The sequence below is a fragment of the Carica papaya genome, chromosome 8, assembly GCF_054855325.1.
Source record: "Carica papaya isolate Zhongbai chromosome 8, ASM5485532v1, whole genome shotgun sequence".
NCBI lineage: Eukaryota > Viridiplantae > Streptophyta > Magnoliopsida > Brassicales > Caricaceae > Carica > Carica papaya.
Genome location: NC_142316.1, coordinates 2,526,441 through 2,546,675, shown reverse-complemented (window position 1 = coordinate 2,546,675; position 20,235 = coordinate 2,526,441). Strand labels below are relative to the sequence as shown.

The 20,235-nt window shown below is 33.9% G+C and overlaps 3 protein-coding genes across 4 annotated transcripts; 2 read left to right on the top strand and 1 right to left on the bottom strand.

Moving 5' to 3' along the window:
* The first annotated feature begins 214 nt into the window (after positions 1–214).
* On the top strand, positions 215–3,119 carry CHX28 (cation/hydrogen exchanger 28). The gene is made up of 2 exons (XM_088209732.1): positions 215–1,962; positions 2,544–3,119. Exons 1-2 carry the CDS (start codon positions 1,798–1,800, stop codon positions 3,117–3,119), a joined length of 741 nt encoding a protein of 246 aa, XP_088065858.1. The 5' UTR covers positions 215–1,797.
* A 543-nt stretch (positions 3,120–3,662) lies between these two features.
* NRPB11 (DNA-directed RNA polymerase, RBP11-like protein) lies at positions 3,663–7,342 on the bottom strand. 2 transcript variants are annotated; one of them, XM_022035128.2, is made up of 6 exons: positions 7,186–7,342; positions 6,104–6,216; positions 5,936–6,025; positions 5,771–5,849; positions 5,259–5,354; positions 3,663–3,916 (listed from the first exon to the last, which is right to left on the bottom strand). In XM_022035128.2, the coding sequence occupies exons 2-6, from the start codon at positions 6,154–6,156 to the stop codon at positions 3,890–3,892; spliced, it is 345 nt and encodes a 114-aa protein (XP_021890820.1). In that variant the 5' UTR covers positions 6,157–6,216; positions 7,186–7,342; the 3' UTR covers positions 3,663–3,889. The 2 variants fall into 2 exon arrangements, with proteins under 2 accessions (XP_021890820.1, XP_021890819.1); XM_022035127.2 differs by having other exon boundaries at positions 7,169–7,330.
* A 1,946-nt stretch (positions 7,343–9,288) lies between these two features.
* On the top strand, positions 9,289–17,697 carry LOC110809299 (PHD finger family protein). The gene is made up of 13 exons (XM_022035085.2): positions 9,289–9,436; positions 9,559–9,928; positions 10,976–11,153; positions 11,224–11,273; positions 11,540–11,632; positions 11,712–11,800; positions 12,445–12,523; positions 13,484–13,566; positions 14,238–14,316; positions 14,479–15,196; positions 16,123–16,206; positions 16,341–16,953; positions 17,111–17,697. The coding sequence occupies exons 1-13, from the start codon at positions 9,405–9,407 to the stop codon at positions 17,250–17,252; spliced, it is 2,610 nt and encodes an 869-aa protein (XP_021890777.1). The 5' UTR covers positions 9,289–9,404; the 3' UTR covers positions 17,253–17,697.
* The last annotated feature ends 2,538 nt before the right edge of the window (positions 17,698–20,235 follow it).

Below are 20,235 nucleotides of genomic sequence, written 5' to 3'. Positions count from 1 at the left end.
AACTTAAACTTGTTATTTAAAGTTTATAAAGGTGATTATCAACCTTAATTTCCTCCTCCTTTTACTCCCCCTCACATACATTCACATCCATAGATTTCACCCTCCTCAGAATCCCAACATTTTTTGATAATTAACAAACAGGAAAAACAAAAAGATAAAGACAAAGAAAGAGAAGATGAAGAAGAGATAACAAAGAAAAGGAAAAGAAAAACCAATATCGATCATATTGTATAAGAAAATTAACAAGGAGGATATTAAGATTTAAGACCAGGAAGAAAGTAAAAAATGGAAGAAAAAAATATTGATCCAAAGGATAAGCCATTGAAGGTTAATCATAAAGGTTGTCAGAATCTATTAGGCTTGGCAATCCCAACTGGGTTTGAAAAATTTTGGGGTTTTATTATTATCTTTCTTCTTAGCATTATTGCTCACCACCTTCTTAGACCATTAGCCCAATCTCAAATAACTTCTGACATTGTTGTAAGTTCTATATTATTCTAAATATCTATTAGATTCAATATATATGTATATGCATGTAAGTAAATATTTGTTAAATTGCAAATTGGGATGATTAGTGGAAATTTGATCTTCATAAAGAATATGTTTGAAGGTTCATACTTGGCAACATTAAAATAATATAGCAGAGTTTGTATGATGTGCCAAATGTTTATATTAGGTTTAGAATGGACCTTTGTGTAATCTTCAAACCACCAGCTCCTTATGCAATTATGGCTTATGTTGGAATGTTCTCAACCTTTATTTTGGCATATACAGTCACCCTTTATCTTCATTATTCACCCAAGAAAAGTCTTCACCTCAACTTAGCCCTCTCGATCCTCGCTGCTGGGAATAGCTCGCCTGTGCTAACTTGCGTCAAAACTAATCTGAAAATCGGTAAGTCTGATATAGGCAGGCTTGGAACAACTGTAGGAGTTCACACTGACATGATCTCCACATTTTTTATTACATTGGCTTCATTGTTTTCCCAAAAGAGAAGAACTTTCCTACCCGGGTTCGCATAAACAATGTCATCAAGATGAGTATCGCGGTGATTGTCCAAGTGGTTTTTACAACAACTGCATCTCCAAATGTTTTAAAATGGGTTAACAATGAAAACCCAAAAGGGAAATGTTTGAAAGGTCTTCACCTTGTTTTATCAGTTGTTATGATGGTTTTGATATGTAATTACCCTTGTTGGTATCAGTATGATCCAATTTTAAGTGTTTTTACTGCTGGACTTTTTATGCCAAGAGAAGAGAGGATATCGAAATGGATTCCCAACAAAATCAATCACATGCTCATGAATGTTTTTTACCCAGTTTTCTTTGTTTGGGTTGGATTGATGGCTAATCTCTCTAAATTTGATCCACAATGGATGACATGGGCAAGGATCTTTTGCCTTTGATGATAACAACCGTTGGGAAAGTCATCGGAACTATCATTGGCGGTGTAATCTTGGGATTCCATTGGCCTGAAACTGTTGCATTTGGATTGCTATTGAGTGCAAAAGAGCATTTTTCATATTTTCATAGCCATTTTAGCAAACAAGGAAATCTTTTCTCCGTTTTAATTATATACATCTATACATAATTGTAATAAGAAAGGGGTGAGCAGAAAATATTATATTAAGGAAATGCTAAAGTTTTTTTCCTTTTGGCTTCAACAAAATAGGAAGGCACCATAACAAACACAACAACTGCCTCATTTGTGTTTGTGGCCTTCATTGCTGTTGTCCACACTCCATTTATCGTGAAGAGAATCATCGAAAGAGCACGAAAACAAACACCAACACATCGAATGGCACTTCAATGGTTTGATCCTATAACTGAACTTCGAATAATGGTAGGAATTCATGGACCTCAACATGTGCCTTCAACAATCAATTTCATGGAAATGTTTAGGAGGGAAGACGATCTCGAGACTGTTTACTACGCAACAGACTTGATTGAAGTTACTAACAAGGTAGCTCCTTTTCTAATGCAAATATCCTGCTAGTGATGAATAATTTAATGAAAAACATGAGAGATAAAATCAATGTTGCAATCCAACCTTATATTGAAGATAATGATAAAGTTGTCACACTAGAAACAATGTTTGTTTTCTCGACATTAGGCACTATGGCTCATGACATATGCATTTTAGCTGAGGAGTTGGGAGTTTCCTCATCGTCTTGTCATTTCACAAGCGTCGAATTGCAAATAGCATCCTAGAGACAGGCCACGTCGGTCTTCGTCAAGTAAACCGTAAGGTAAAATTGTCAAAAAATGTGCAATTGCTATTGAATTCATGTTGCTTTTGATTTAATCATATCTTGTTATCATTTAACTACTAGTTCTTATTTATTTAATATCATAATTTACATATTCAATGTATAATTGAATTAATTTCGCTTATATTTTTACGAATTTTAAGTTCTCATCCGTCAAGAAATAAAGCACAAGAACATTTTATTTGAATTGGACATGTAATTGATTTTGAATTTGAATGATATTTATAATCAAACGCAATATCAGTCTATATAATGACTTGAATTTTACTTACAGGTTCTACGAAATGCACCATGCTCTGTTGGAATTCTAGTTGATAGAAGTTTCAGGATGATCATGGAATCGAAAACTCAAGCTTTTATGAACATTGGAGTGATCTTCATGGGTGGAACAGATGACAGAGAAGCACTAGCATTAGCAGGCCAACTGACACAAAATCCAAGACTAAAACTAACTGTGATCAGATTCCTTGTTGACAAATACTCAGAAAATGCACCAAAAAGAGTGAGCAATAACAGAGTCAGTATTGCAGAAGAAGAAGAAGAGATGAAGCTTGACAATGAATGTTTTGCAGAATTCTATCAGAGATTAGTGGCAACTGGGCAGGTTGCTTACACGGAGAATCATCTGGCTAATTCTTCGGAGACGTACACAAGTCTTAGGTCATTGCAAGGACAATATTCATTGTTGATGGTAGGGAGAGGGCGGAGGGTAAGCACAGTACTCACTAAGGGACTAAATGACTGGCACCAACGTCCAGAATTGGGTCCTATAGGAGATGTTCTTTCTGTTTCTGACTTCTTACCCACAACTTCTATTGTGATCATTCAACAACAAAATCTTAAAGGATAACTACAAGGCCTGGATGATGACTTCTCTATAATGTAACTTTAGGACACTGTACTTGTAGGAAAGGTTCCCAAGCCATTTGTTTGTAGATATAGAAATCAAATGTAAACAACACCAAAAGAAGAATGTAAGCTGTAATTACTTTAATGTAAATTGAGAAAGAAGAAGGCTGAATTCATCCTTGTCTTCCAAGCTAATAAATCTGTAAATAATAAATCCTACCTCCATTAACAAATCTGTAGAAGATATTCTAACTATAATTAAGCAATCGGAATTATATCTGGGTCCAACTCCTCCAGTTTATATAGGAATTTCAGTGAAAGAGCATGTCAGAAGTATAATTCAATTTCATTTTCAACAAAGCAACACAGATCTGCTTATAGTAATCATCAGAGAAAATATCATGTAATGCAATATTGAAGAAGCCATCTGGCCTCTACCCCCCGTGTCTGCAATCACCTACTTCATCCTTCGCTCAGATTCAGCAAGAGAAATAAACATGATATCAAGAAGAAACCTGAAGAGTAATCTTCCAGACATGGCACATTAGCATGCAATTCATCAAGTTGATTAGGTTAGGTGAAAGGACTCCATTATACATTTCTAACTCTATATGTCATTGATTCAGCACAAATATGAAAGTCACAGCACAAGTCAGACGAATATCACAGAGCATTCACATTTGGCTTCTATTAACCGCAGGCCTGACATTTGCAGCCTCAAAAAACAAAGCAATCGAAACACAATGCTCCCTCCGGTGCCTCAAATGTTCATTAATATGACCGCTTTGCCAGCTCAGCCTGCAAACATATAGCAAACTATAAGAATTAAGCTTGACGAGATTGAGACTCTCCAAGGACTTAATTGCTCCAACCAATTACAGTTTTAGCCAACAATTTGTCATAACAATTTAGGTGCAACAAGAAATCAAAGCCTGCAAGGACTATCTCTACTCTCCAAATAATATCTCTGACAGGGAGTAATCTTATAACCTATTTTAAACCAAATCATAAAAACATCCTGGGGGATTGAGAGAGAAAGAGATGGATGTGATGAACCACCAAAGCCAGGGGTTCAAGTTTGACTTAGCTAAGTGGACCTTAAGGCAATCTTAAAAGCACAAGAGGATGCATCTAATGTTAAAAATAGCATTACTACTGGGCCGGCAAAATAACAAAGTACCAAGAAAAAAAAAAGGGACAAATGCACTTCCACTATTTCTTCTCCCTCCCCAACAGAAACCTTGCTACCAACATCTGACTCTTGGCTTTTGCAATCATTATGATCAAGGCATCTCTGGTAATAACGAGCATAAGGGAAAAGAGAGGGTTTCTTTGCTTTAAGCCTGTCAAGGCCTTGAAAAAATTCGAAGGGCCACTGTTGCCAAGAGTCAAATACACGCCTTCATCCAAGTGGACCATTTACTTGGGCATGCTAGATGGGAGATGGATCTCATTAGAAATTTGAATGATGAAAGGAAAATGGATATCTTAGGCTCCATAGTCTCCTTGTTCTCTATAGCGTTTCTCCTAATGTGCCTTATGCTCCAGTTGGGAAATTTAGTGCCAATGACTATTCTCAGTGAGGTCTTTCTTTATCCACCTTGCCTATTTCCCCTTTACACAGAGCTTCCTTATGAAGCTCATATGGAAGATTAACACTAACATAAGAATGGCTTTTTGTTGCTTGTGAAGCAGCTGTGAAGGGGAGAACCCTAACTGTTGAATTTTTGTAAAGGCCATCTAAGTATCCAAACCTATTCTAGTTGTTGTGTCCTTTCTCTTCTTGTCTCAAGGCGCCTCATTTCTAGGTCTGGATTGGATGATGGTTAGCTTAGTTTTTGATGAGATCTGGACCACCACAAGATATCTGGGGTGATAATAAAGGAAAGAAAATTATCTCTTCTCTCTTTGACTATTTTGTACGTTATTTTGAAGAAGAGCAATGGGGAAGAGCTTTCGAGGACATAATTTTTCTTTTCATTATTTCAAAAAAAAATTATTTTTATAGATTTAGGACCAATTAGCTGGTTTTTTCTTAGGATCATCTTATTGGTGCATTTGGATTCAAAAATACTATTCTACAAAGTACCAAAAAAGTCTTAACTCTCAATAAAATTTTCAAGAGAAAAATATGATATACCTCAACTTGATTCTTCAGATAATCAAGTTCCCGATCTAGATCATTGATAGCCTGGTTGTATGCCTGCATTGGTGAAGACTGGCTTGTTGTTTGAATCTGCAGAACCCACTAGATTAGTCCAACCTCTAAAGCAGTAGTACGTAAAGGTAATAAACTTTCAAACTGAAACCAGAAGTAGAAAAAATGCTATAATTGTGGGTTCTCTTGTTTCCAAAAACCAATTCCAAACAAAAAAAAAGTTCCACAAGTTATTTGTTTTTCAAACAAAACAAATTTGGAAAAGAACAACTTTCATATAATTTCAAAGTGTTTTTTTCCCAACAACTGATCTTAAGGCTAGAACTCTATTGCTAATTAAACATTCTCTGATGCTTTTGTTATTTGAAGAGAAGGCAGACATAATTTTTCACACTTTTACACCAAAGAGTAAACTGACAATAAGTAAATGCTAAAAGCCATTATTTAGTGGAGAACAATGAACAAAAAAAAACTAAAAGACAAAAAATATGTACCCTGACAATGATTTTGTACTGAAGAGGGTGAGGAAGCTTGTAACCAGCAAACAACACATTCGGATCTCTGTGTAGTTGCCTGATTATCATTGTTAGCCACCAGCAGAAAATATTAGGTTTCAATCAATCTAAGAATAAAAAATTGCAAAAGAAAATTGAACATACATGCGAAGAATGTTGCCAATGGTATGTTCTTCTCTCTCTATAGTGAATGATGCTGCATTTATTATCTTTGTGTCCCTCTCGTAAGAAACCCTGAGATTTGGCAGGAAAAACATGAAAAGAGCATGGACACAATAAGATTGAGAGCGAAGGTTTGGAGGAGTAAAATACTTTTTAGTGCCCTCAGGAACGACAAATCGCTCATATCGATCAGGGGCATTCATGATTTCTCAGCTCTCCTCCCTCCAGAAACCTTCTGGTTTGTTTCTGTTTCTGTTTCTCTCCTATATGTATGTCATGCATCATATTGAATTTCTGTCAAACTTCTGTTTCCATTCTATAAGAAAGTGACTCATTTATTCAAACAAAAGCATATACCCAACTAGTAAGAATGCATACTATATTCATAAAAGAAAACCAAAACCATCATCTAGCAAGAGGACCTAACAAGATTACATAGACATCCAATCACCATGTCAATAAACAAGGTATTAGACAAGTACTGCCATAACAAACTTAAGAGCAACCCTCCAATCCATATCACCCAATATATGACCATACATGCAGCTTTCAAATGTGTTGTGCCACATAGAAACCTCAAGAATGTAAGTCTTGAATGTTTAAGAATTAATGCATAAAAAGCCCTGGAATTATTATAAAAAGAAAAAAGTGCTATAAAGTAAAACCAAGGGCAACTGCCGAAGATACAGAAGACAAATTTACTGAGCATGCAACCTTCTTATACACCCGTAGGACAATCACCACATTGCACCATCCACCAAGCAGAAACCCTAATATTAGTATATCAGTCAAAATTTTACATTCAATATACAACACCACATGCAAAACATATCGTTGAGCAATAATATATCTCAACATCAAGCTCTATCTCCCTTAATAATCAAGCACGTGAAATTCACCTCGTGAACTCTAAGTTAATAAGATATTAAGAATGAAGTCAAACGTCAATTATTCATAGATTATACTTGAGTTCTAAAACCAGACACAAGAAACAGGCAGAGAAAAGGATGCACAGTAAGGAGGTCCTAAGGAAACATGATCTTCAACACCCAACTAAATCTAAATGCTCAAGATGATAGCAAATTTTCCCGATTCACATCACTATTGCTATTTAAACAAAACATTAAAGAACCTAATCGGAAAGGGAGAAAGGTTTGCATTTTAGGAAAAAAAAAAAAAAAATTACAACCTATTTTGCAGATGAAACATACGTACAGTTAGCAAAAAGTTACCAAGTCCCGCCGACGGCGAGAGGCAGAGACGAATTCGGCGGCAATTGAGTGGCGTGGCGCGACCGGAGGCAACGTCGAGCGGGGTAGCGAACTAGCGATTGTGTCTCTGACACAGAGAGTATGTATAGAAGCAGAGAAAAAATTGAGCTTTGCAAATATACGTCATATATGTGTATATTAATTAATAATTATAATCGTTTTTTTATTAATATACTTCAAAATATGTGTTATATGTGTATATATATTAATTAAATTTATATATTATCACATTATATATTCATAAAATTTCATATGATTATTTTAATTCATAAAATTACACTTACTTTGTTTTAATTTTTTTTATATCACTTCAATTTTATAAATTTTCATACAAATTATTCTGAGAATTTATTAATTAATAAAATTATTTTTTATAAATACTTTTATAATCAATTTTGAAAAAATTTAAAAATGTTCTAAATGGCAAAGACAATTCTTTAAATTTTAAAAAATGTTTTAAATGGTAGATGAATGTATTTGAGTATGAACTTAGATATATATATTATAAAGTGATAATAAAATATAAAGTATATAAGGTATGATATAATAATTTATAAACTAAGTTGCTTTTATTTGTTTTAAAAAGTAAATGAATGTGGTATACATAGTAAACCATTGGTAAAATGTAAAATTCTTCTTTAAATAATATATAATAAGAGAGACAAAACTATAGCTTTATTTACTTATTAATATTTTTTTTAAGTATTGTAACACTCATAGCCAAATCACTAATAAAGTAATGTTTTTGTACGTAAATCATTTACCATAAGAAACTTAAAATTAACTTAAAGTTATTAATAATGTATGGTTATAAATTTTTATATAAAACTCAATAATTATATGTATTTATAACGTGAAATTGATATAGTATAATATTAATTACTTAAGTTATTGATGTTATCTTATAAGTACTAAGTATTACAGTCACAAATCATAACCAAATAGCTCGTACTTTACGATAATTCTATAAAAATCAAAATAAATTATTAGATTTAGACGTATGTTCAATATAGATATAATAATATTAATATAAAGAAATTTATAATCTAACATATTCAATACAAATTAAAAACAAGTAAAAATTATTCATAAAAATGTGATTTAATAAGCTTAGTTAGTAAACAATACATACATTATTATATTCTTATATTGACGGAATACGAATATCTTTTTATGTCAATCTATTCTCGATTTAAATGAGAAAATAATTTTTTATAATCTTGAATTTATTGATGATTCATTGTTGAATCTCATTATATATAAATAAAATTTGTATATTTATACATTAAATAAATCTTATTACAGATATTTTACGATCAGAAGAGAGCTATACTTTTTGTTAAATTAGTAAAGAGATAGTTTTTAAATTTTTTAAATTAAGTAAGAGATTTATAAAAGAATCACAACGGTTAAGATGATTCAAGAATAATTTATATAAATTCTATGAAATTAAAATAGCATGAAATGAAATTATAATTATAATATAATACAATTTTATTAATAGATAAAAGTTTATTATAAATTTTATCTTTGGACTATACTTTTATTATAATTTAAAATTTTAACTAGTACATGATAATATTAATTATTTTTTAATTTTTATTTACATTTTTAACAACATTATAACTTTTATATATGTCAATTAATAATGAATTAATACAATCTTATGTATATAAATTAATAAATAAATACAGCAAAAAAGAACAAAAACTGGAGGGGCTTATCCAGTGAAGCGTCCTTTTTTTTTTCCCCGATTTCTACAAATCCAACGGTTTTGATTGGTCAGATTTGAGTCAACGATCAAATCCAACGTATCTGACGTGGCGGATTCTAATTGGGAGACGGGTACACCTGGACGGTAACTCGCCATGGATTAGCCAGTCTCCCCGTCTTAGCCAGCCTTAAAAGGAACCAGAGAAAAACCCCCTGTAACTAAAACAGAGAGAGAGAGAGAGATCTCTAGACATGGCCGAATTTTCCCAAAAACCCTTTTAAGTTTTCACTTTTTCAAAATTTGACCCCCCAAAAATCAATAATTAACAAAAGGGAATTTCACAATTTTTAGAAAATTAAAGAAATAAATAATTTTCAAAAGTTGAGGGGGGAGAGATCTAAAATCCAAAATCTAAAATCTAAAAACCCGAACACAAAATTGAAAACCGAAAACCAAAATCTTCACTATGGCCTTTCACGTAGCTTGCCCAATTACATGGTATATTTTCACACACTCTCTATAAAACCTCTCTCTCTCTATATTTTCTCTCATTTTAGACAGAGGAGAAGTCATTTTTATGGTGTGCTGTTGTTGTTTTTGGTGCTTTTTTCTCTTTGCAGTCGGCGAATCTGTTTCTGCTCGCTAGGGTTTGGACGGAATCTCCAGGGCGCGAAATCCAAGGAGGAGTTCTTGAAGGAGGTAGGTCGAGTTGAGGAGTTCCTTAAGGATCCACGGGAAGCTAGGGTTTCGAGGGAGGGGACGGTACAAGTACAGGTTCCTAAGGTTATTCCTGCTCCAACACCGATTTTGGTTGCGGCTGCGGTCGATGGAGACGGTGGAGGTCTCGCTGGCGCTGGCGGAGGCGATGTCGGGGATGAGGCTATTGCGGTGTCTGCACATACTAAGCGCGTGGCGCTGCAGAAGAAGGCTGCCGCTGCAATGGTCGCCGCCGAGGATTATGCCAGGAGGTTCGAGTCTGGTGATATTGCGGTGAGGTTCTTGTGTTCTTATGCACTTTGTTTTATATTTTGTTTGCTAGAGTTATGTGAAGTGAGGTTCCTAGGCTTTTCTTTCCTGTTTCTCCTTTTGTATTTTTTTAAGACTGAAATTTGGCTTTCTTTGTGGATTTACTGTCTGGCATTGAATTTAGATATTACTCCTGCATTCGCATAGTAGTAGGACCAGTGTAAATTCATATATGTATAGGCGTGTATGTTTCTGTGTCTGATTGAATTTTGTTTACAGATCATGGTGGTAAGGTGCTTGAATTCGAGCAGCTTTTGAGTTTCTCTAGTGGTTGGGGATGGTTATCCATTCTGATATTTTATTTCGGAATTTGATAATTTTAAATTATTATGATGGTTTTGTGAAAGGCCTAGGCTTCAGTATGCACGGGAATGTGTCTATATTTATTATTTGTTCAAGCTTGGTGGAACTGAGCTAATTTTGGGTTATATTATGGAAGATATTACTTTTTTGCCTTTCGTGTTATGCGACTTGAATTTGAGCTAAATTTGATGTTATATTATGGAAGAATTTAATTTTGCCTTAATCTTTTTTTATGCGAATTCTGGTTCCCGTGAGTTAATGGCATTTTTGTGCGAATTGTTCCTTTTCATTGAATCATGGGTTTCTTTTATTGTCAACTGGTGCTGATTAAAATTTGAGATGGTATTCTTCTCAGAAAAAAAAATTGAAATGGTGTTGTGGTGGTCATGTGGAGGTGATTTGTGTCAGGCTCTTTGTCTAAGCTAAATTTAGATCTTATTTTTATATATTTTTTTCTTCAAAATTTTGTTCGTGTTACTATTGCATTTAGTTATATATAATCTGTTGGAATATTGGTTAACCTGCCTTTTTAGTGCAAATAGATGGTTTTTTCTGGTTTTAGTTTCCATATTTACATTTATTAATTTTACCATATGGAACCATGCATTTATTGAGAACGGAGTATTTGAAGTGAGGAATTGGTCTTATGTGAGTATTTTCTTTTACCATACTTTTGTGATATTGATAGTCTGATATTTATTTGTATAGGTTGGAGCAAACGATCCAGATAGAGAGGAGCATGGTCAGTCCAACATGAATATAATGTGCCGGATGTGCTTTTTGGGTGAAAATGAAGGTAGCGAGAGAGCAAGGAGGATGCTCTCCTGCAAAAACTGTGGGAAGAAGTACCACCGGAGCTGCTTGAAATCCTGGGCTCAGCATAGAGGTATTAGGTATTGACGAATGATATTTTGGGCTTACTGCTTTAGTCGTTCTTATATGAGATTCTTTTGCAGATTTATTTCATTGGAGTTCCTGGACCTGCCCCTCTTGCCGAATCTGTGAGGTGACTGATAAGCTTTATTTATTATTCAATGACATTCTTATTGCTTTGTTACATTTGCAAACCTACATATATCTGTGCCTTGGGATCTTATATTTTCTAAATTCTTCATAAATCTGATTTATATTTCTCATACTACTATCCTGTAGTTTGTTGGCCCCAAAATTTGCAGGGGGCCATGTTTTTTTCAGGAGAATTGGGATAATGAATAACCGTGTTTTTAGTTTATATACCTTATCCAAAGCTCTGATGGCCTCTGCTTTCTTTAGGTATGCCGAAGAACAGGTGATCCCAACAAGTTTATGTTCTGCAAGAGGTGTGATGGGGCATACCATTGTTATTGTCAGCATCCTCCGCACAAGGTACAGTTTCATTGCTTATACCTGAAACTCTTAACTTAATTAGCATCAGATGACTAATTTTAACTTCTGGATCGAGCAGAATGTTAGTTCCGGACCATATTTGTGTCCAAAGCATACAAGATGTCACAGCTGTGGATCAAATGTCCCTGGAAATGGCCTAAGTGTGCGGTATTGATTGTCAATCCTTATTCTGAAGCCTTCTTGCAATTTTATTCCATGTTGAATGTTGGGTGATGCTCTATTTCCTTTTCTGTCTGGATCAATCATGTAGTTGACTTTTGGTAGCATGGCACCTCACCCATTGGTAGACTTCCTTTTCCATATTGCCTCCCTGCAGGAGAAAGTTGATTCCTGTCATCTGCATGCCATTCCATTAAAACTCTAAAATAATTAATTTCAATTGTGAAATTCTTGAAAATTACTGTCTGAAGTTCCAAAAATTGTTGGGACAATGCCAGGAAGAATGAGGAAGGAAAAGGAAAAATTTTGCAGAAAAAGAGAAGACAAGACATGAAAAAAAATGTTTTTTCTACTTTAAGTTACTTTGTAAAAAGTTCAATGTTTGGAAATGATAACTGAATTTGGATAAGGAAAATGACTTGCTTGATGAAAGTTATGCTCACCCATTTTGGAAGGAGGTTCAAATTCAGCGCTTGTAGGCTAATGACTGATTGAACACATGCTATTTAACTTCTTAGGTTTTATTTGCCTGCATTTCAATTTGGGAAACAGATGGATGTTTTTGGTAACCCTTTTCTGTATAATTGCCTTATTTCTTAGGTGTATTTGTAATTTTCTTTTAAAACTTACAGATGGTTCCTGGGATATACTTGCTGTGATGCGTGTGGAAGATTGTTTGTCAAGGGAAACTATTGCCCTGTATGTTTAAAGGTATAGTTTGCTCTTCTAAGGTCTAAACAGCATGGATCTTGTGTGTTTGTTTTGTAGACTGTATAGCGATCTTGTTACTTATGCTGCTGTTGCTTCAAACATATTTTATTCCTATTTAATTCCTAAATCTTAGTTATTTGGTATGTAGAAGTTAGTCTTAATTTATACATTTAATGCATAATTAATCAATTTTATTGATATCTTTAATTCCACGATCATGAATTGGTATTCTGACCTATAGAGGACGATTTTTTTTTCTGGCCTATAAAGGATGAAATTATAAATGCTTAATTTGAACTGCGCAGAATTGACTTGGAATTATAATGGTATTTTTTCATTCACATTTCTATTATATTTGTATTATGTTCCCATTTCTATTCCAGGAAAGTGGGATTTAAACCAAACTTAACCTTAAATCTGTAGTTGATATTCTAACTCAAAGGCTAATGGTTTAGGTTTTCATGGGTTGGTAATTTTTCCTGTGGATAATTTGTTGATCATACATTTGCAACAGGCATGCGAAGAGTTGATACCGCTAACCCTTCTTAATTTTCATCATTATGTGTTTTTAACTGAATTCAATCAATATTCTTTTTATCAAATCCCACATATTTATACTTTGTATCAAATAGTACCCCATACCATCAAAGTTTGTTAGTTTTGACAGAACATTCCTCAAAAAATTTAAAGAGGAAATAAAATAATATATAAATATTTAAGATGACTGTTGACTGAAAATTACGCTGCTAAAAACTAATAGATACCTTGGCTTGTGCTGCTATTTAATACTATTTGTTAATATATTGGGTTGATTTTATTCAATTAAAAAATGCAATGAGCTATTTGATACGATAATGAAATATGCAGGATTTTATGACATTGACCCACATGAAAATGCTGGTGTATTTTATATGTCTAACTATTTACTCCAACTGGCTATATCCTTTGGCATCCTTGTAGGTTTACAGAGATTCAGAATCGACTCCAATGGTTTGTTGTGATATTTGCCAGCGCTGGGTGCACTGCCAGTGTGATGGGATCAGGTTTGTTGCTGAGCTTCTTCGTTAACAAAACTGCCTTGGTAACATGTTGTGTTTGCTCATGTGTTTTGAAAGTGATGATTGCTTTTATTATTGTTACTATTGTTCTGTAATGTTTTGTAGTTGGAGCTATTTGCTTGAACATTTCATAATTCTCTGTCTCACTCTGCTTGCATTCTATGTCAGTCCTTCATATACTTCTTTCGCAAATGTTGGTTTGTTTAGTCATTGTTTGGTGTTAACTTGCACTTGTGCAGGTTGGTTTAGTTGTTGTTTAGTGCAGGTAAATGTTTATAGCATGTCCTCATTCAACAGGCTATCGGTTAAACCTGGTTGCCCATTTGTCCATGGTCAGGTTGTCCTGACTCTACTGCTAATCATCCTCCTAACCAGTATTTACTAATAGAAATGATTATAAATAAATTCAGGTCATGTTTTTGGGCCAACATCTTGAAATCAAACTTTCTTTTTCTGTTTTTCTTCTGTTTTAATCTTTGACAATGCCATCTTTCAATACTTAATTTGAGAAACCCGAGATAGCAGTTAAGTAAGAAATACCTCTCAATGGTTTATTTATTCATTTTCAGTTAACTCTTCTCTGTGATCTTGAGGGGTAAATTAATTTCTATCTGTTAGGAATTAGTTTAGTTATTTATAACAGGAATATTTTGCAGTGATGAGCAGTATCTTCAGTTTCAAGTAGATGGAAATCTCCAGTACAAATGTGCTACGTGCCGTGGAGAGTGCTACCAGGTTTGTTTTCCATGTTTACTCTGTGTGCTATTCTCCTCTCTCCGTCCCTGCAAGTTAGGTGGGCATGATTGAGGGCAGAAAGAGTTCTTTGCAATGACCATAATATATTATCAACTTCGTCAATTACTCTTCTTTTACTCCAATTGAAACTTACGTGATCAGGTCAAGGATCTAGAGGATGCTGTTCGAGAGCTTTGGAGACGAAGGGATATGTCTGACCGGGAGCTAATTGCAAGCTTGAGGGCTGCTGCAGGGTTGCCAACTCAAGAAGAGATATTTTCTATTTCACCTTACTCTGATGACGAGGAAAATGGCCCAATGATTGGGCGTTCTTTAAAGTTCTCTTTGAAAGGGTTACTTGATAAGTCACCAAAGAAAAACAAGGAATATGGAAAAAAATATTCAAACAAAAAGTATAACAAGAAAAAAGGATATCAAACATCTGTAGTCAGTATAGAACTGCATGAGGGTTCTGAAGGGCAGCACGATGCCCGATCAGATGGATGCAGCTTGGGTGATGAAAAGAATGATGAGTTGCAATCTCAAAGAAATGAAGCCCTTGATATTTCTTCTCCTGTCGTTGGAATTTTAAGCCATGCTGAAGGTATTTGCTCTACTAATCAGCCTATTACTCGGAAACACAAGTTTGTAGAAGAGGTTATGGTGAGCGATGAAGATAGAACACCAAGAGTTGTTAAAATCAAGAGCAATAAGCCTCATGGGCCAGACAGCGAGGATGCTGTAGAGCAGCAGTCTAGCAAATTGAAGACGGGGGCGAAAAAGTTAGTAATAAATCTAGGTCCACGAAAGATAAATGTCACCAACTCTCAGAAGACTGATGCATCAACCTGCAGAAGGGAAGATCTGACTACCTCTAATGGTATTTCATTTTATGTTGTTCAACATTCTTTTAAGGGTTCAAAATTTGGAAGGTTATTATGTAAAAACAGAGGTCCGTTTTTAATTGAAAAAAGTGGAATCCCATTTTTAATAGAAAATAGGGGGCCTCATAAAAAGCAAAAGCACAAGAAAATTAACAATAGTGATGAGAATAGTCTCATCTTTCTTATCATAATATTATTGAGTGTCTTTTGAAAAAAAATATTATGGAGTGCATGCCAGACTCATTGGAATTATCTAAGGCACTTTGATATGCTGCATTTTTTATATTATTATGGGCATTTATAATACCAGTAGCTAGTTAGAGATAGACAGAGTCATTTTATTTTTTTTAATGCTAGACATGCATCATCATTACCTATATGATATACTATTTACTGCCACCTACGACATATTGCAACCTTTCCCATAATTTCACAAATTAATAGAAGTTGAGAAATAGGGGGCTTATATTTTTGCCGCTTTATTTGGATATGTTTCAGACTACTTTATTGAGGTTTTTAGTTTAGGCTTTTAGATGTTGTTTGGCTTGGTTTTAATTGATGTTCTAAAGGTTGTCAGGCTTTAGTTTAAAATTGAAGAGCTTATAAGCTGCAGGGTTTATAAGCCCCTCACTAGTTTAAAGTTGCATGAACTTTAAGCTGTTAAAGAAAAATATGCTCATCTGTTATAAGCTCTTTGTCATGTGCCAAATGCCGCACAAAGTTTTAAACTCTTAAAGAGTTTATAAACTTTATTTGACCCCCAAAAAATTGCTAAGCAAAACACCTTTTATGGTAAATTGCATGTATATGTAATATAATAGGTTTACATGTGTTGTTTTCTTGATATGCTTTCCAATTTTGGAAAGGCTGCTGGAATGGGTCCGTGTAAGTCACGTATGTGTTGCATCATATTGATGAGCAGGTTTTGAAGATACAAGCCAGCAGCAGAGGATGAGTGACAAGTTTACACAGGATAGATATGAAGTAACTAATAAATCTGCTGATGGTATGCAGTTGCTACTATTAATTGTTTTGACTGTCAAAAAATTCTTTTGTTATTAACAGTTAGTATTTACATGACAATTTTTTTTTTTAATTTTGATTATTTTTAACAAAATTGCAAATTATGTGCAATTACAGGGGACACAGTTGATCGTGCTGCCAATATAAGAGGTTTAAAAATTGCTGGCAAGTTTGGAAAGGTCAGATCAGAAGATTCAGACATAAAATCTGAACAGAAGAGAAATAGTGGTGATGGATTTCCACAGGAGCAGATGCGAATTTCATTTGGTAAAAGAAGTACAGAAGTAAACAAGGCTGCAGTTGTACCTAAAGAGGAAGTTCCTACATCGAGAGGTGAGAAGGAGTTTTCAGGGAATCAATTAGAAGGCAGGATCGGTTTAACTGGTGAAGGCAATGATGATCATGATCTCACACCTACCTTGCATTCTTCTCAAAGAGATTCCAAAACTTTACTGAAGTTTAAACTAAAGAAGCCAACACTTGAAAACCAGAATTCTCAGGCCTCTCAGTTTGAGGAAGAAAAGAGTTTCATAAAGGGCCAAAGGTCAAAGAGAAAAAGACCATCACCCTTGATGGAAAAATCTTCTTTTAATGAAGATGAGGATGTCTTGGTTTCACATAAAGACAGTTTAATGGATGAGATAATGAATGCTAATTGGATTTTGAAAAAATTAGGCAAGGATGCAATTGGAAAGAGAGTTGAAGTTCATCAGCCATCTGATAATTCATGGTGAGTCCTGGTTTAGTGCAATTTTCTTTTAGGAAGACTAATGCTGGATGCTATAGGTTCTTTAGTTTTTCTATTGTAGGATGAAAAAGTCATTTGGATGCCTGTGCTAAGCTATTATCACATTTACTGTTGTAATGTGGTTAAATTTTATTTCCAGGCACAAGGGAGTAGTTACTGACATCATTGGCGGCTCATCCACATTGTCTGTTACTCTAGATGATGGTAGATTGAAGAAACTGGAACTTGGGAAGCAGGGGGTTCGTTTCATTCCCCAAAAGCAAAAGAGGTCGAAGGCATGAAGGCTGGACTTTTCTCATCATCTCATGTTAAGAATTTCTTCCCTCGTACAGGTGAAACAGCAGCTCCATTTCCTCAATTCCCAATTGATGTGGTTTGTAATTCTTGTATGAGGTGTAAATTTCTAGATAAGGCATTATTTTTGTCAGAAGCTGTTCATTCTTTTCGATGAATGGCAAATATATCTAGTTGGGTTTTTTTCCCCCCTCTCTCTTATAAGAAGCCTGTTCATTTCTCTTATGTAGTGGGTCTTCCATGTATTCAAATTCCTATTTGGGAATGTAGTTTTTTTCTGCTTTTTCAGAATTATGATATTTGAGCTAGGTAGCCATTGTATTCACTGATGATATTAGCTTTATGCCTAGGTCCTGTAAATGAGTTTTTTGTGTGCCTTGTGCACTTTAACATTGTAGAATTTTTGTTTGAAATTTCTAGTGATTTGAATTGTATGAGGCATCAGATATATAACAGTAGTTTTAAGTTTCCTAATCCTTATCAAAAGTGAGGGGAGAAACGGACAGGGGTTTAATTTAAATCTTTGAGAAACAATTGTTGGTAATCTGGCTCAGCAAGAAGTTGACTCTGGGATGAGAGGAGATGGGTTAGCATGTGTAGGGTTTTAAGTTGGATAATTATTTACTAATTTTTGTTGCCTTCACTTGCTTACCCTTTTTCCCATCATGAGGTTTATTTTTTCGTTCAAGAATACAGCTTCTTGCAGCTTTTTCTTATTTCAACTTAGCGTATTAGAATCAGGAAAAATTGTTGGAACGAAAGAAAGAAATGGGTTAGACAATATGTGATGCATCATTATGTACAATTGAATTGCACAGAAGGTGGTGGCAGGTCTAGTACAAGCCAAAAGGCAACACAATCGTGAATGTCCAAGTCCTATGGCATGGCAAGGAGAGGATTCTCTCGACAGGAACTGGTTGTTGCTTCCCTACTTAAGGGCTTTGCTTGTGTAGTTACAGGTGTTCAATTGTAAGCGGCATAAATTTATCATGTAGAAATAGGGAGGATTAAGCATGTCTGAGAAGTGTTAAGGGGCTTTGCTTGTAGTTACAGGTGTTCTATTGTGAATGGCATAAATTTTATCGTGTAGAAATAGGTAGGATTAAGTATGCCTGAGAAGTGTGGTTGTGATTTTTGTTTCTGTTGAGGCAGTGGTTAGGGGCTTCTGTTAGCTTTATGGTTAGGGCTCTAGAGCACCTTGCTCCAAGTTACTTGGTATTTAGGGTTTGAATCTCATAATTGATTAGTGTGATGGGGAACTGGCAACTTATGGTAGGAGTGGGGGATTGCTTATACCTGGGTTCCTTCAAACTTATGTTTTAAGTGTGAATTAGGACATTCTTCCTGCCCAGAGTTCGGTGCCAGCGAGACCTTTCTTTTCTTTTCTGTAGTTGTTTATTTGATATGCGTTCCGTTCTTTTGTTGAGTACAGCAATTGTACAACTCAGTTTGTTGTTACTTGTATTTCGGTAGGACAACTGATGCTTTGCCTATAATCAGACAACTCAATTCACTTGATATGTGTGTGTATACATACAGATCAGTATAGCTTTATGGCTATGGCTCTAGAGCCTTTGCTCTTCTTCTAACTTGTAATGTTTTGACTCAGCTTTTGTTTCCCTTTTTTTTTTCTGGGAGGAGCACCAGTTACTTTCCTTTTCTGTTCATTTTCGCCTGTTCTGCTTCTCTTTCTGTTTCATGCAATGTAGTAAGTTATGGTATTAGATACATCCATGGTTTGTTCTGAAATGACAGTTGTAATGTGTGTCGTTTCGCTGTATCACGTATTAGGTTTTTGTGGATTAGATGCGTCCCTTGCTGTCCTTAAATGACATTTGTCACGTTTCTCATGTGACTGGAACATCTATTAGAACTTTTTTATTGTCTCTGTCTTGTTTTTAATGGTTTATGTTTTATTTGAATAATATTTTGTTTTCTTTATTTTTTTGTGCATGCATATTATGTGATATATGTATGTATATAGGTTTTCTATAATGTGGCATGAAAAGGGTGTTGTCAGTACATGTCCAATTCATGTTATATTTAATTTTTAAATTAAATAATTGTTATTATATATATATATATTTTAAAATATAATTTAATTATTTTAATTTTTAATTAAAAATTGAAAAAAAATAGAAGTTTGAAACAAAAAAAAAGGTAAAAAATCAAATTATAACAAAATATATATTAGAGATTAAATTATAACAAATGTTATAATATTGGGTTCCAAAATCGGTTTGGAATTTTTATTTTAATTATAAAACAATTATATAAATAATTAAATTAATTTGTTTTAAATTTAATTTTATTAAAAATTTGAGAAAAAATAGATTAAGAACGGAATTAAAAATAATGTTAAAAAAATAAGTGAAATTTTAAATTCGGTGGATGTTAATAAAAAAAATTTAAAAATAGAGGGTTAAAATACAAAAAGAAAAAAATTGGCTACGTAGTATACTCAGTTAGTAGTCTTGGCAAATAAGAACATACTGCCGACAACCTTGCTGACATCAGCATTAAATGGGGAAGCCATACGAGCGATTTGCATGCTTAGTGATCCGATAGTTTAGATATTTTTATTGTATTAATATAACTCACAATTTTATTAATAATTTCAGATCAAGAAAATTAAGATTCAGATTTTGATTAGTAAGAGGATTGTGAGTAGATCACATCTCGAACTCCGTTTTAAATATTAGTAAATGTTAACTCAATAAATTATCTATTAATTTATTTTGATTGTCGTTTTTCTTTCTTTATGAACTAATGTAAAATATACATTTACGTAACTTTATTGATCATTTTAATTTACTGTGTAAAAAATATAAACCCTAATTTTATTATTTGTTTTCAAATTTAAATGATAAATTTTTTAAATTTAAGACCTTTACAAATATTGAATTTAAAAAATTAATTTAATAATTTATTATTTTTAATTAATATATGCTGTTTTCCATTTTTCCCATT

Bases quoted from the DNA above. Each gene is read 5' to 3' on its own strand.
- CHX28 (XM_088209732.1), top strand. From the start codon at position 1,798: ATGGCACTTCAATGGTTTGATCCTATAACTGAACTTCGAATAATGGTA. The intron at 1,963-2,543 runs GTAGCTCCTTTT...TTTTACTTACAG, and splicing joins TGATTGAAGTTACTAACAAG to GTTCTACGAAATGCACCATG.
- NRPB11 (XM_022035128.2), bottom strand. From the start codon at position 6,156: ATGAATGCCCCTGATCGATATGAGCGATTTGTCGTTCCTGAGGGCACT. The intron at 6,026-6,103 runs GTATTTTACTCC...GCCAAATCTCAG, and splicing joins GTTCCTGAGGGCACTAAAAA to GGTTTCTTACGAGAGGGACA. The intron at 3,917-5,258 runs GTATATCATATT...ATATGTTTGCAG, and splicing joins ATCTGAAGAATCAAGTTGAG to GCTGAGCTGGCAAAGCGGTC.
- LOC110809299 (XM_022035085.2), top strand. From the start codon at position 9,405: ATGGCCTTTCACGTAGCTTGCCCAATTACATG. The intron at 9,929-10,975 runs GTGAGGTTCTTG...TTATTTGTATAG, and splicing joins TCGAGTCTGGTGATATTGCG to GTTGGAGCAAACGATCCAGA. The intron at 16,954-17,110 runs GTGAGTCCTGGT...TTTTATTTCCAG, and splicing joins CAGCCATCTGATAATTCATG to GCACAAGGGAGTAGTTACTG.